The 13905-nt window shown below is 38.8% G+C and overlaps 1 protein-coding gene across 2 annotated transcripts; it reads left to right on the top strand.

The window, feature by feature from the left end:
* The first annotated feature begins 2066 nt into the window (after positions 1–2066).
* Positions 2067–13616, top strand: DIRAS2 (DIRAS family GTPase 2). 2 transcript variants are annotated; one of them, XM_085213582.1, is made up of 3 exons: positions 2067–2444; positions 10334–10499; positions 11844–13616. In XM_085213582.1, the coding sequence occupies exon 3, from the start codon at positions 11883–11885 to the stop codon at positions 12480–12482; it is 600 nt and encodes a 199-aa protein (XP_085069708.1). In that variant the 5' UTR covers positions 2067–2444; positions 10334–10499; positions 11844–11882; the 3' UTR covers positions 12483–13616. The 2 variants fall into 2 exon arrangements, with proteins under 2 accessions (XP_085069708.1, XP_085069707.1); XM_085213581.1 differs by lacking the exon at positions 10334–10499 and having other exon boundaries at positions 2068–2444; positions 11844–13614.
* The last annotated feature ends 289 nt before the right edge of the window (positions 13617–13905 follow it).

Below are 13905 nucleotides of genomic sequence, written 5' to 3'. Positions count from 1 at the left end.
TGTAGCAAATGTTGGTGACTATGCTGAAAAGTAGTGTTTTGTAGCTATCAAACAGCATTAATGTGTTCTGTATATCTTTTGTAATTTCCATAGAAATAAATAGGAAGCATTACTTCTGCAGCAGCCTGTGTCCCTTGCAGGGCTTTATAGTGCAAGCCTAGCACTGCACTTGTGCTCAGAAAAACCTCACCATGATTGCAGTGGGAGGAGAGCCCTACTGAAAGCTGCTTAACTCGAGCATGTGTATACCAGCGCAGATGTGTCTGCCAATGAGAGAACTCTTTATTTTGGACATGTTAGTAGAATGACAGCAGCCTACGCTGATAGTTGCAATTGACGTAAATTGTATTTCAGAAAGGATCAGGATTTTAAAAGACCTGGTCTTGAAGGTTTGAACATCTGTCTTTTTGGGATACAATTCAAGAATTAAAATTTCCCTGACTAGTGGTGTAAATCAAATGAGTGAAAGTTGTTGCAAATTATGACTCTAATGCTCATCAGATGCTTCTAACACTTTTCAGGCAAGTTAAAAATTGCACTGGTAGTAAGGGTATACTTGCTTAGATCTGAGATCTGCTACCTGCAAATCACTGAGAAGATGTATTTTTTATAGCTTCAGAAGCGCTCTGTAGACTCTGGAATAAGCAGAGCCAGATCCTACGTGCATGCTGCCATGGGCAGCACCAGGAAAAAGCCAAATCTTTATCTAATATTACACAGCCTGTAGATTAAGCTTTGCTTTGTTGCAGTAACTGCAGTCTTGTAATACCTCCACTTTTTGCTTTCAGTATACTAATTAGCCAGTCCTCAGAGCACACAGGGTTAGATTATTGTTGAGGTAGGGCTGTGCTGGAAGGCTGCTTCAGTAGGCCTATGGCTGTTGGGGCATGGCTGGGCCCATACCTGCTGTCTGGCGGCCTGAAGAACAAGGGTCAAGGCTGGTCTGTACCAGACCTGCACCCAGTACAAATCACTCCTCAGGGCTAGAAGGACAGGTCATCCAGCAACCTAATGCTCTCAGACATCTGCAAAATGCACATGTAAAGGAAAAACCTTTTCATTTCTGTGTCAAACAAAATAACATGATATATGAATGTTTCATGAAAACGAGCAAAACAAAGCCTCTCTTTACCACGAGTGACATTTAACAAATCCTACCAGCTGTTGTGAGCTTACTGCTCAACCTTTGGTTCCCACCACAGTCACAGCAAATCTAAAAATCATATCCTCTCCTTACTGTCATACCTGGTGCTGGATGCCACCTATCGCTGCAGGGTAGCTCCTTTTCCCCACCAGGCTAGCAGCTTGGCTCAGTTTTGTGTGCAGACTGAGAGAAACTGTGGTGCCACAAGGTTATGAGGTGCCATCATCCTCGGTCACACAGAACAACCTGTGACCCATGTGAGGGAATGTGCAGACGTTGTGTAGAGCCCGCTTCTACTCTGGAGAGAGAAAGCTGGGCATTGCAAGGAGGTGATTTGGGTATAAACATCTGAAGGAGGCACTAGAACTTGTCTCTGGATTTTTCATTAAAAAATTGCATTTTAAGTTGGAAAAATCAGTGTGCTTGCTCACTTTTCGTTTGACTGTAAAACCCAAGAAAATGATTTTACTCTGCTCTCAGGAAAACACACAGAAAATTTATCTCATCTGCTTCCGGTGACTGAAATGTTGAAAGGCTCTGTTGGATAACATCTGCTTTTAGCGTTTCATTTCTACTGTATTTTTGCAAATAAATATTGGACCTAAAATACAAATTTCCCAGCTAATATAAATCAGCAGAGCTCCACTGATTTGGATGGAGCTACGGTGATTTAGGCCACTGAGGATTAGCCTAACCAAAGGCTTTGTAAGCTTTTTGAAGTTAAAGGAGTGATCTTGCTCCATTTAGCTACTGGGAAAAAAAAAAAAAAGGGGAAAAAAAAGTATAAGATTAAAGTAAACTACAGTTTTAACTACTAAATATTTGGAAGGCTTGAAGTTTATTTGTAAAAATGCACTGCATTTGGGGAGAATGCCAGAAATTTGCAGCCAATGTAACATATGCATCCATACACATATTCCACAGTTACTCAGTAGGTGGCAGTTAAAAGCCTAGATGGGCTGTGCAGTCGCCATTTAAGCAGCAGCACCAGCGGAGGAGCGGAGGATGAAGCCAGTCTATCTGTAGCAGCAGAAAGCAGGAGTGAAGCTGCAGCCCAGCCAACAGTAGCACCCACCTGGCCCCAGCACTCGGGGAGAGTGCAGAGCCACAGCCTAGGACAGGCAGCAGGCAACGGGCATCACAGGACCCAAGACAGAGGAGGAGAGGATAGACCTACAGCCCTGCGACTGAGACGCATTCCCTTTCCTAGCACAGAAAAACCCACAGCAGAGAGGGTGAGCAGCTGGTTTGATGACAGGCAGAAACTGAGGAGATTTTGCAGCCTTCTGTTCCTTCACAGGTAAATTTCTTTCCGTCACTTGTCTTCATTGCCTTATCCATAAACATAGCTTTGCAAGGAGAGTAGAGGTTCTTTTTACCTTCTCTGATCCAAATTCACAGTCCTCACTCAGGAAAAAATTCAGTAGAGTTTTGCTTGAGTTACAACTGCAAGATCTGATCCAAATCGTTGCCACAGATAGAGAATATGGCACAGTAAAAGCTGGGGCTGGTATAGAAGCCAGGAACCGGTAACATGCACGCTGACCAGTTTAACAGCACTATTTTTCTGTTTATTGGGATGCTAGTCATAGCTGTATCACTTTCTATTTTTTTTGAACTGCCTTTCATTAAAACTGTATGTGCTGAATTTTGCCCTACTTAATACACTGCCACTACAATGGTGTGAAGAGAGGGTTTTTAAAAAATTTTTTATTAAAAAATATTTTTATGTTAAAGTACATTTTTCCTTATGTGAGGAAAGAACACAAAAATGTTGTGGGTTTCTTTGGAACAAACACAACTTTTCAACATTCATCTTCGAGGTGAAAAATATTTTGTTTGCTCTGTATATTGTGCAGTTCTCAGCTGAATGAATGAAAATAAATCATGAAGGGCTATTCTCAAGTAAGTGACATGAATTCATAGATGACAGTACTTCCTCTTATGGTGTCTGTCCTGTAAAATGTGGGCTGTTCTGTGTGGTGCAGTCACAGCTGGGTGAGCTCGGGCTGAGCAACAAGATTTGAAGTGTTTCATTTTAAAATAATTCTCTGAATTTCTTATTTTTATGTGTGATTGATCATACATGGATGTTTAATGCCCGTTTGTGATTTGACATAATTGCACGTGTGATGTGTGCGCTCACATACCTTTTAATAAAAATGAAGCTGTTACAAGTGATTGCTGTTTTTACTTTTGCTAGGGTTTATACGTTATTGTACCTGGAATGTTTTCAGATTCTAAAATGGTTAATTCTGGGCCAGATGATTATTTTGGCTATTGTTTTTCCCCCTGTTCTGACTTCACTCCAGTTTCAGGAGCTCCCTGCAGGGGGACCCAGCTGTGCTTGCAAAACGCAGTAGAGCCTAGTTCTCATGGAACAGCATCTGTGCCATTTTTCAGGGACTATGAAATAACTTCAGGTCTCATGATACCTCTTACATTGCGCAATGCATTTGTATGGTTTTGCATGAATAGCTATCCAAACATTAAATATGTACATCAAATATGTAACTGCAAATCAATGGCTCCATGGAATTGAAAGTCTGGGAAAATGATTGCAATATACAGCAGTCTTCATCCCTGGGAAAAGCAAAGAACAAATGGGTATAAATGGGGTGTGAGTACACTCAGAATGGATGGTTTCAAACCATTAGAGCACTAACCTACTGAAATTGCTTTTTTGTTGAAGTAATGAAGAGGTTCTGCATGTTTTTCAGATGGAACTCGATGGAAGAGATTATGAAATTGTTGCCTGCAACAGCAATGAATTGGATTTGAAATTCTAGAAGGTCTCTTTCAGTGTCAAATACCATTTTTGCCATTCACTGGAAGTTGCCTAAAAATCTCTGCAAATTGGCCAGACACTTGGGAAGCACAGTTTACTGCATGTCCCACAACAAAGCCCAGCACAAGCACATTTTTCTTCTAGGTTTTCCTGCACTTCTGCACTAGAGCAGATACATAAGCCCTGATGCTCATTAGACTAAACGATATCCCGTTTGTATAGTGCAGAACGGGTCTCTGTGGAACATAGGAGTTTGGAGAGAAAGTTCCTCCTGCCCAAGTGGTCAGTATTGTATTATACCAGCGCTGCAGTCTATAGTATCAAAAAAAAACAACAACCCAAGCCTCTCAAGGTGGATAAGATTTATTCTGTCACTGATGATTCTGAAGTTGCTATTAATGGTGGTCCTAGTTTCATTTGAGTTTCAACTGAAAACTTCACTTTTATGCTAACCAATACATCTGTCCCTGTAAAGATCCCACCATCACATGTAAAAATCAAAGACACACCTTTTCATTGTGACAGAGTGTGCCCTGTTCCCCCAGGCTTATCTTTAAAAAATTGCATTAAAAACTATTTTTGCTCAAAGATTCTCTTACAGAAAAGAATGATCACATTCAACCCTATATTCCCTTTTCTTCTACTTTATTTTCTTTTTAATCAAATATTTTTTTTCTCTGCATTGTTTTTTATCAAAAGGACACCATTACATTGAATTGCTCTCAAGTTGCAGTAAATCTCAGTAATTATTCTGTAATAACTAACTAATTAGATGCATTTCAATCTTCCAGTTTCCAGGTGGCATGTAAGCATGAGGCCATTTATACATGGAAACTGAAACAGAACTTACTGATGAATTGTCAGTATTACATACTAGAATAAAGTAAAAAAAAAAAAAAAAAAAAACACAATATCAGAAATATTACTTTCTTTTTCAAATGAACAGTTTTTCTTATAGGAAACATTAAAAAAAAAAAGAAAAAAGGAAAAATTATTCAGAAAGTTATTTTTTAGTTTCCACTCAAACAAAGATTTTATCAGCAAATACTTCACTGCACTCTCGGTGTTGCAGTAAAATAACAAAATGTACGACTTTTGTTACCATTGCAAAGGCAGTGATAAAAAGTCATGTGACAATTCCACTGTATGTATGAATTGAAACAGAGTACATTTTCTTTCACCTTTCTGAGAAAACAAGCAAAAATACTGATTACTATATAATGATTGATGTGAACGCAAAATGACAAAAAAAATGGGTATTAGTGTGTGACAAACATACTCTTCCACTCACAGTGAAGTTAGAAGCACATCCTCTTGAGTAAATTCGAGTTGAATGTTAGACTTATGTTTATGAGGTCAGAATAAGCCTCTGATTCCTCTGACTATGCAGAGCTGCAGTAGGCTGTGTCAGTGACATACAATCTCCCTCATCATGACTTCAAGCACGGGAATTGGTTTAAGGTGATTCAGGATAGGTGTCAATGAAATCTTCACAGATCACTGTGATTCTAATCACATCACTGATTAAAATCTGTGTGTAGGCAACCAGTCATATGAAAAGTGTAAATACATTCCTGGCTAACTGATGTTTCCCTTCTAATAAAATTCAGTAGTTCTACCTTAAAATGAATGTGAAGTTAGGAAAAACAAAATTACTGTCTTTTATTGATTTCTATATTCTTTTCTGAAAATATAGACTGACAACTTTTGTTTGTTCTTAAAAAGGTATTATGTGTATTCGAATATTGGCTAACACAAATTGCTAATATATTCCTGCAAACAAAACGCACTGCAGTTTTCTTTATGTGCTCAAACATTAGAAAGCAGATGTGTGTAACTGAGAAAGTATTTTTTATTTTTAAAATACAGACTTTTATAATTTTGCACGCTGCTACAAGGAAAAGAAACATGAGTTGAAAGTAAACTACTCGTAAGGCTAAGTATACATTTTTTACTTCAGAATAGAAAGTACAGAAACCTGGGAAAATGGTTAAAACGAATATGAAATCGCTTTCCTGTTTAAAAGTAACACAACATTTCAGTAACAAAAGTATTTTGTAACAAAAGTAACAACTTGAGGTGCAGATTTGCAAAGTAATTGTTAAAGAAAATACACTTTACAGTATATATATATATATATATATAAAAAAAATATATTTCCTACTACATCAGCAAATAGCACATCATAGGCAGCAAATACATTATTGTGAAAATTTTGAAACCACTATCAGAAATCTTCATTCTTTTGTCACATCCCGCATTTATACTTTACTTGCTGCTTTCCAAACTTTTTGATCTACAGACAATTTCTGGTGAAAGCGCAGGCTTCTTCCTAGCACTTGAAACCTTACTGTCGACAGAACTGCACTATATAATCATTTGTCAGATATTCTTTCAGGCCCTGAAACCCACTGTATTAACCTATTCACAAGTTCTTGCCTAACAGTTGCAAAATATATTTCATTGACTGGTAGTGCTTTTGGACAGCAAGCTATGCAAGGCATGGACTGAAAAGCAGATAGTGATAGCCTTTAGTTAGATCTAATCCACACTGTTTTGAATGGGGAATTATTTAGTCTATATAAGACTATCTGAACTATCTCAGTAGTGAAGATAGCAGTCACTACATGTGTGGCAAGAAGAGGGAACAGTAGGAGCTATATACTCTTGAACAAGTCATCAACACTTGAATCTGTGATGATTCTGCTTCTACAGAAGTGTTGTTTGAACAGTCTCAAGTTTATGTGAGGGAATTGAGGACTAAGGAGGAAAGGCAAAAGGGCCATTGATCATTGTACAGTTTTTTCTGCTGAACAGAAACAGTCTTCCAAGAACATCCACAGTGTTATGTGTCAATTTGTACTTTTATATGCTTATGTTTTTATCATGAATCTCACAGTATATGGGAATTAGCACCCAAAGCATTTAGAGCCAAACGTTTACTTGAGAAATTTTGGTTTTGATTTTTTTTTCTCCCATATTTTTCTAACTTTCTTCATTAAGGAAAACTTTTAGCTCACACATCTTTCTGTTAGATACAGAAAAAATGTTACTTTTTGAGGGGTAGTGGACATCCAGAGAAGTTCACCACAGCATGTATAGTCATACCTCATTTCCATAAAGAGCATTCTGCTCTTAAAAAACAGACTGAGAGATGAGACTTAGTCTTCAACCATGCAAATATTCGTACAAGTGGAACATTTCAGTGAAAAGTTCTACAGCTCTATCCAATGGCATTACGGAGTGAAAAGTTAATATATAAAATTGTAATTTTTTCTTTAGTAAGATGAATTAAATCCATGGTAAACTGAACAAACCCCAGTTGTTACAATGGGGAGAAAAATCAAATAAAAGCATATCGGTTCTATAGTGATTTAATACCATGCTGTTATCTCAACATTTTTATTTCTGTGCGTGAATTAACAAATACCTATCTACATACATGCAAGACCTCTAAGGTTGCTCAGTGACATTTGTCTCTAAGCACTTAAAATAATAACATACTGCTTTACCAAATACTCCAATAGATAAATAAATCTAAAAGTAGTTCCAATTAAGTGAAGTATCTAACATGCCAAAAGTAAAGATGAATTCAAACAGACCTTGAGTGTAGATTTTTTTTTTTTTTTTTTTTTTTAATTTTAAGGTTACCCAATCCACTAACTGGAAAGTGACACCCAGTAGAACATTAGTCCACTCTTGGTAAACTTTTCATTTGGTATCATTATTGTTTGTGCAAGTGAGGAAGACCCAAAGAAATCTTAAAGATCTCTGGCACTGCATAAATACATTGAACAAAATGCAGCATATTGTTATTTTGAAATTATGTAACTGATTTCTTTGCATTTCAAGCTTGATTTTGCTACGGTCTAAAATACTTCCCTTCTTAGGAAGGTATTTAAAAAGTTGTAACAGTTATGAGTAAATAGTGTTTTACTTAATTTAATGTAATTTAATCTATTTTTTTTAACGTTACCCAACAGTCTGCTAACTGCTTACAAAATTATCAGACTTAAACTCAAGTGCACGGAATTAACAGAATTATAAATAAACGTTTTGAAAATAAGCCAACATTTTCAAACTAAAATTTTGATTCAGGAAACAGTTATGCTCCGAATATCAAATAATTTTTATTAGCTGTATTTTACGGTTAATCTATGCACAGATATTCGCATTGTTGTTACTTGGTGAGTTGACCTCCTATTTTATGTAAATATAATGCAAAAATAGAAGGTGTTTTGAATGGATGCTTATCTGTGACCAAAGCTGCATTCAAGTATCAACAAAAACTTCAACAAAGTACAAAAGTATTCATATCTGCTTACAAAGATAGCAAGAACAACATCTACCTAAAAACCAGAGCTGACATAAATCAAGTCTTACAACGTTCCTGCAATGAAGAAATCACAATTTATATTGGCTGATCATCAAGAAGCATGCTTTCAAAGAACATTTTGTTCAGCATGGGAATAAAAAAGTGCTTTCCAAATGCACTAAAACCTCACGTTGCAATGAAAAGCTGTTTTAAATGCCATCATGGCAAACATCGTGATAATACTCCCACAGAAATACTTTTCTATAGACATGTAAAAAATCCTTTCAGAGTTCTTTTTCTCCCTTCATTCATAATGCTTATCTTTTTTACCTTTGATGTCACCATAAACCATGTTCTAATCCATCATATTTCTAACAGCATTTTCTACTAATGTCTACCTTCCATCATGTATCATTGCAAAATGGTATCATCACTAGATAGCCTTATGGATTGTTGTTTTACATTCATGTAAGGTTTTGAACCAAATGCATTGCTGAAATTTCATTGGATTTTCATCATAACCATGAGAATACAGGAACATTTCCGTAGGCTTAATGAAGAAATAAATAAATAAATAAATCTGACTGACATGAGATGATTTTGCCTGAGGAAAAAGAGCTTTCAGGAAATTAATACAGAGCATCTGACAATGCTGTACTGTATATCAAACTAACATCTCGATAGGACGTCATAAGAGCTCAAGAACTGGATCAAAGTCTCTGGCTCCAGATAACAAGTATAGGATCAGATTTTTTATAAAAATGAACGCTGCTCTAAAACATCTAGCCAAAAAGTTTCAAAGAAATTTGCAATGTGTCTTTGCATGGAATTCTAACAGTGCAACATGGTGAAAACGTTGCAACAAAACCAAAACTGTGATAGGTCGTAGTGAGTATCTTTTTCTTAACTGCTTTCAATTATAAAAGGAGAAGGATTTTACCAGCACCAATGGGCTATATGATCATAGAATCATCAAACCACTGAGGTTGGAAACGATCTCTAAAATTATCAAGTCCAACCATCAATCCATTACCATTACACCCACTAAGTGCTACATCTACATGTTTCTTGAATGCCTCCTGGGACGTTAACTCCACCACCTCCCTCGGCAGCCTATTACAATACTTGACTGGTCTTTCTAAGACAGTTTTTTTCTTAATATCCAACCTAAAAATCCCGTGGCGCATCCCTCTCATTCAGTTGATAGATAACTGGAAGAAGAGTCCAGCTCCCACCTCACCACAACCTCCTTTTAGGTAGTTATAGAGAGCTATAAGGTCTCTCTTGAGTCTCCTCCAGACTGAACAATCCCAGTTCCCTCAGCCACTCCTCATGTGTTCCAGACCTCTGACCACCTTCGTTGCCCTTCTCTGGACACACACCATGGCCTCGGTGTCTTTCTTGTACTAAGAGGACCAAAACTGAACACAGTACTCAAGGTGTGGCCTTATTGGTGCTGAGTACAGAAGGATGATAACCTCCCTGTTCCTCCTGCTGGCAACATTATTTCTGATACAGTCTAGAATGCCATCTGTGCACACTGCTACTCATGCTCAACTGATTGACAACTAATACCCCAAATTATTTTCCTGCACATAGGTTTCCAGCCACTCTGCCCCAAGCTTGTAGTGCTGCTTGGGGTTTTTGTAACCAAAATGCAGGACCCAGCACTTGATCCTTTTGAACTTCATCCCCCTGATTTCAGCCCCGCAATCCAGCCAGTCCCTCTAAAGGGCCTTCCTACTCCCAGGCAGACTGGCATTTTCCTGCAGCTTGATGCCATCTGCAAATTTACTGAGGGAGCATTCAATGCCCTCACCCAGATCATCATTAAAGACATTGAAGAGGACAGGCCTCAGTACCAAATCCTGGGGAACACAACTCATGAGTGCCCACCAGGTGCATTTGACTCCATTCACCATCACCCTTTCTGGGCCCAGTCCTCCAGCCAGTTCTTTACACAGCAAAGTACATACTTGCCCAGGACTTAAGCTGCCAGCTTCCTCAGGAGAATACTGTGGGACAGTGTCAAAGGCTTTGCTGAAGTCTAGGTAGAGTATGTCAACAGTCTTTCCCTCATCCGCAGGTGGGTCACCTGGTAATCGAAGGAGATGACGTTAGTTAATCAAGATCTGTCTCTAATGAACACATGCTGGCTGTGCCTGATATCTAGGTGTCCTGCACATGCCACGTGATCGCACTCAAGACAATCTGCACCATCACCTTCCCTGATACAGAGGTCAAGCTGAAAGGTCTGTAGTTCACTGGATGCTCCTTATGATCCTTCTTGTAGATGGGCCCCACATTGGATTCTAATGTTCTGTCTGTATTCTAACCTGATATTCTAACCTAATTTTACAGTGAGGGGAAATATACAAGTCAGTTCATTTTCAGAATTTTTGAAGGTATTTATTATGCAGGAACTCTGTCTCTCTGTCCCCTCTGGAGTGGAAGAAAATGAATATATTATTAATACCTCAAATACAAACATAAGAGGCAAGTCATAAATACAATGGGCAGACAAGTTAGATGAAGAAAATAATAGAATCACAGAATCATGGAATGGCTTGGGTTGGAAGGGAGTCCAAGGATGACCAAGTTCCAACCTCCCTGCCACAGGCAGGGCCACCAACCTCCAGATCTGATACTAGACCAGGTTGCCCAGGGCCCCATCTAGCCTGGTCTTGAACATCTCCAGGAACAGAGCATCTACAACCTCTCTAGGCAGCTGTTCCAGCATCTCACTACACTTTCTGTAAAGAACTTCACCATGACATCCCTCCTTGAGCTTAAAAACATTCCTGCTTGACCTATCACTGCCTACCCTTGAAAAAAGTTGATTCCTCTCCTTTTTATAATCCCCTTTTCAATACTGGAAGGCTGCAATGAAGTCTCCTCACAGCTCTCTTTTCTCCAGGCTGAACGAGCTCAGCTCCCTCAGCCTGTCTTCATAGGGGAGGTTCTCTAGCCCTCTGTCATCTTTGTGACCCTCCGCCAGGCCCTCTAAAACAGCTCCACATCTTTCCTGTATTTGGGGCCCCAAATCTGGATGCAGTACTCCAGCTAATCTGCAAATACATTTTACAAGTCATGGAGACGTGTTGTCCAGGGGCACAGGAAATAAATTCCCTAGCTGCCGAAGAGACGGCATATTCAGAGCAATGGACTAATAGATGGACAACATGATCTTAGTGGTCTTTTCCAACCTTGATGATTCAGTGATTCTCTGACTGTCATACACATATGTAGCAGTGTGCTTTAACAGTGATTAGAAACACTTTATTGGATACAAAGGAGGAGTTCAGTCTCACTTCTGCTCAGTTTGTTCAGGACACGGCCATGATAAAATACCAGTTCCCATATGTAGCTTTTTGCTTTGGTAATGTTATTCCAGTAGGAATATAACTTAAAATCACAACGTTCATTTTAAGTAAGTGATGAAGATAGTCATTTATTACTTATCCAGGCTAGACCGCAACTCTGCAACATGCATAACATCACTTCTACCACGTTTATTTCTCTTACTGGGAAAGATAAGTTCAATTACTGAAGTTAGCTGCATTAATATCTTTATTTTTTGGTATTTTCTTTCCTAGATTTTCCCCTCTAGCTGAACAACAGACACACTGAGAAACATGCCGGAGCAAAGCAATGATTACAGGGTTGTTGTATTCGGGGCTGGAGGAGTTGGCAAAAGTTCTTTGGTCCTGAGATTTGTGAAAGGCACTTTCAGAGAGAGCTACATCCCCACCATTGAAGACACCTACCGGCAAGTGATCAGTTGTGATAAAAGCATATGCACTTTGCAGATAACTGACACTACAGGGAGCCATCAGTTTCCAGCCATGCAACGTCTTTCTATTTCTAAAGGACATGCTTTCATTTTGGTTTACTCTATCACCAGTCGACAGTCCTTGGAAGAACTTAAACCAATCTATGAACAAATATGTCAGATTAAAGGTGATGTAGAAAGCATTCCAATAATGCTGGTGGGGAACAAAAATGATGAGAACCAAAATCGAGAGGTAGAAAGCAGTGAAGGAGAAGCTACGGCCAAGAAGTGGAAGTGTGCATTCGTGGAGACCTCTGCCAAGCTAAACCATAATGTGAAGGAGTTATTCCAAGAGCTTTTGAATTTAGAGAAACGCAGGACTGTGAGTTTGCAAATTGATGGCAAAAAAAGCAAGCAGCAGAAAAGGAAAGAGAAGCTGAAGGGCAAATGTGTAGTCATGTGAAATTGCCCTGACAGGAGTCTGTCATGCATTCTCACCCGTCTGATATTAATCATGTAAAACCTATACACAGCAAACAACCAGAACAGATCGTACCGATTTATATCTGTTTTAAAACAAATATTCGGAATTTGAAAAAAAAGAAGAGTTACTTTTGTTACTATGAAAACAGCCAACAATTGGAAAAATCGTGCTCTCTAGATACCAGTGAAAAATTCAGGATAAGAAAAATCATCTGGAGCATATTGTGGAAGGCTTAGAAATCAAAATCATGATATTTATATTCTCATGTAACTACAATGGAAAGCATTGTATAATGCTAGGAAAAAAAAAGGCAAATGATCATGCTAGGACATGTAACTGCATGCTGGATGAAGTTATCATGCAATGCAAGAGTGATGTGGACAACCTGTTCTGTGCAATTTTCAGTTCTGATTGCTTAGGTAGTTTGAATAAAATAATAATCTCAGATATGCCAAATAATCTATTTCTCATCAAAAGGAAGCACAGTTAAATGGAGATTTTCTCTACCTCCCCGAGCATGAGATGCCTTTCCCGTATGATACAGTGTTTGAAATAAAGATGATGAAAATTCAGCCTAGAATAGGTGGAGATTCATCTCCTCTGTACTCATCAATCCACGAATCCTTGAACACAAGGTATTTCAGAGGAGAAGATGCTTGCTGTAGAAGAATATCAGGATGTATAAAAACTGTGTGTATATGGCAACAGATAACTTCTTCAGGGAGGACTGGCTGGGGAGTTGCTCACAAAGGTTCTGTAAGAAAGGCTGACTTCAAGCAGATCTGATGGATAAGTGAACACACAGCATGACTTGTGAATGAACCGGAGGACTATTGAACACATGCTGCTGTTGGAGAGGGATGCAGTAACAGGAAGGTTTTACTCTGTTTACCAGATTAGCTGAGTAAAACTTATTTCCATTAGTATATTCCAATTAGAATGGTTTTGGATTCATACATTGCTAGATTTATTGTGTTTACATTGTCTATGGGGTTTTATATTCACCATTTAAATGAAGAGAGGAGAGGGGAGGAGAGGAGAGGAGAGGAGAGGAGAGGAGAGGAGAGGAGAGGAGAGGAGAGGAGAGGAGAGGAGAGGAGAGGAGAGGAGAGGAGAGGAGAGGAGAGGAGAGGAGAGGAGAGGAGGGGAGGGGTAGGGAGGGGAGGGGACAAGAGAGGAGAAGAGGGGAAGAGGAGGGGAGGGGAGGGGAAGAGGAGAGAAGGAGAAAGGGAGGAGAACAGGAGGGGAAGGGGAGGGGAACAGGAGGGGAGGAGAAGGGGAAAGAAAATCATTCAACTATTCTGTCACGAGATACTTAAAACATTTTGAAGGGGATAAATGTCCAAAATATGAATTTTGCTGGATATCTCTCTAAGCTTTTTTTTTTTTTTTAAATAATAGG

This window comes from Meleagris gallopavo, chromosome Z (assembly GCF_905368555.1).
Source record: "Meleagris gallopavo chromosome Z, MGAL_WU_HG_1.1, whole genome shotgun sequence".
In the NCBI taxonomy this organism is placed as follows: Eukaryota; Metazoa; Chordata; class Aves; order Galliformes; family Phasianidae; genus Meleagris; species Meleagris gallopavo.
Note: the sequence above shows the minus strand (reverse complement) of the source record. Positions and strands in the feature narration are given on the sequence as shown.

What these genes read in the sequence shown, in the direction of transcription:
- DIRAS2 (XM_085213582.1), top strand. Translation starts at nt 11,883, where the DNA reads ATGCCGGAGCAAAGCAATGATTACAGGGTTGTTGTATTCGGGGCTGGA.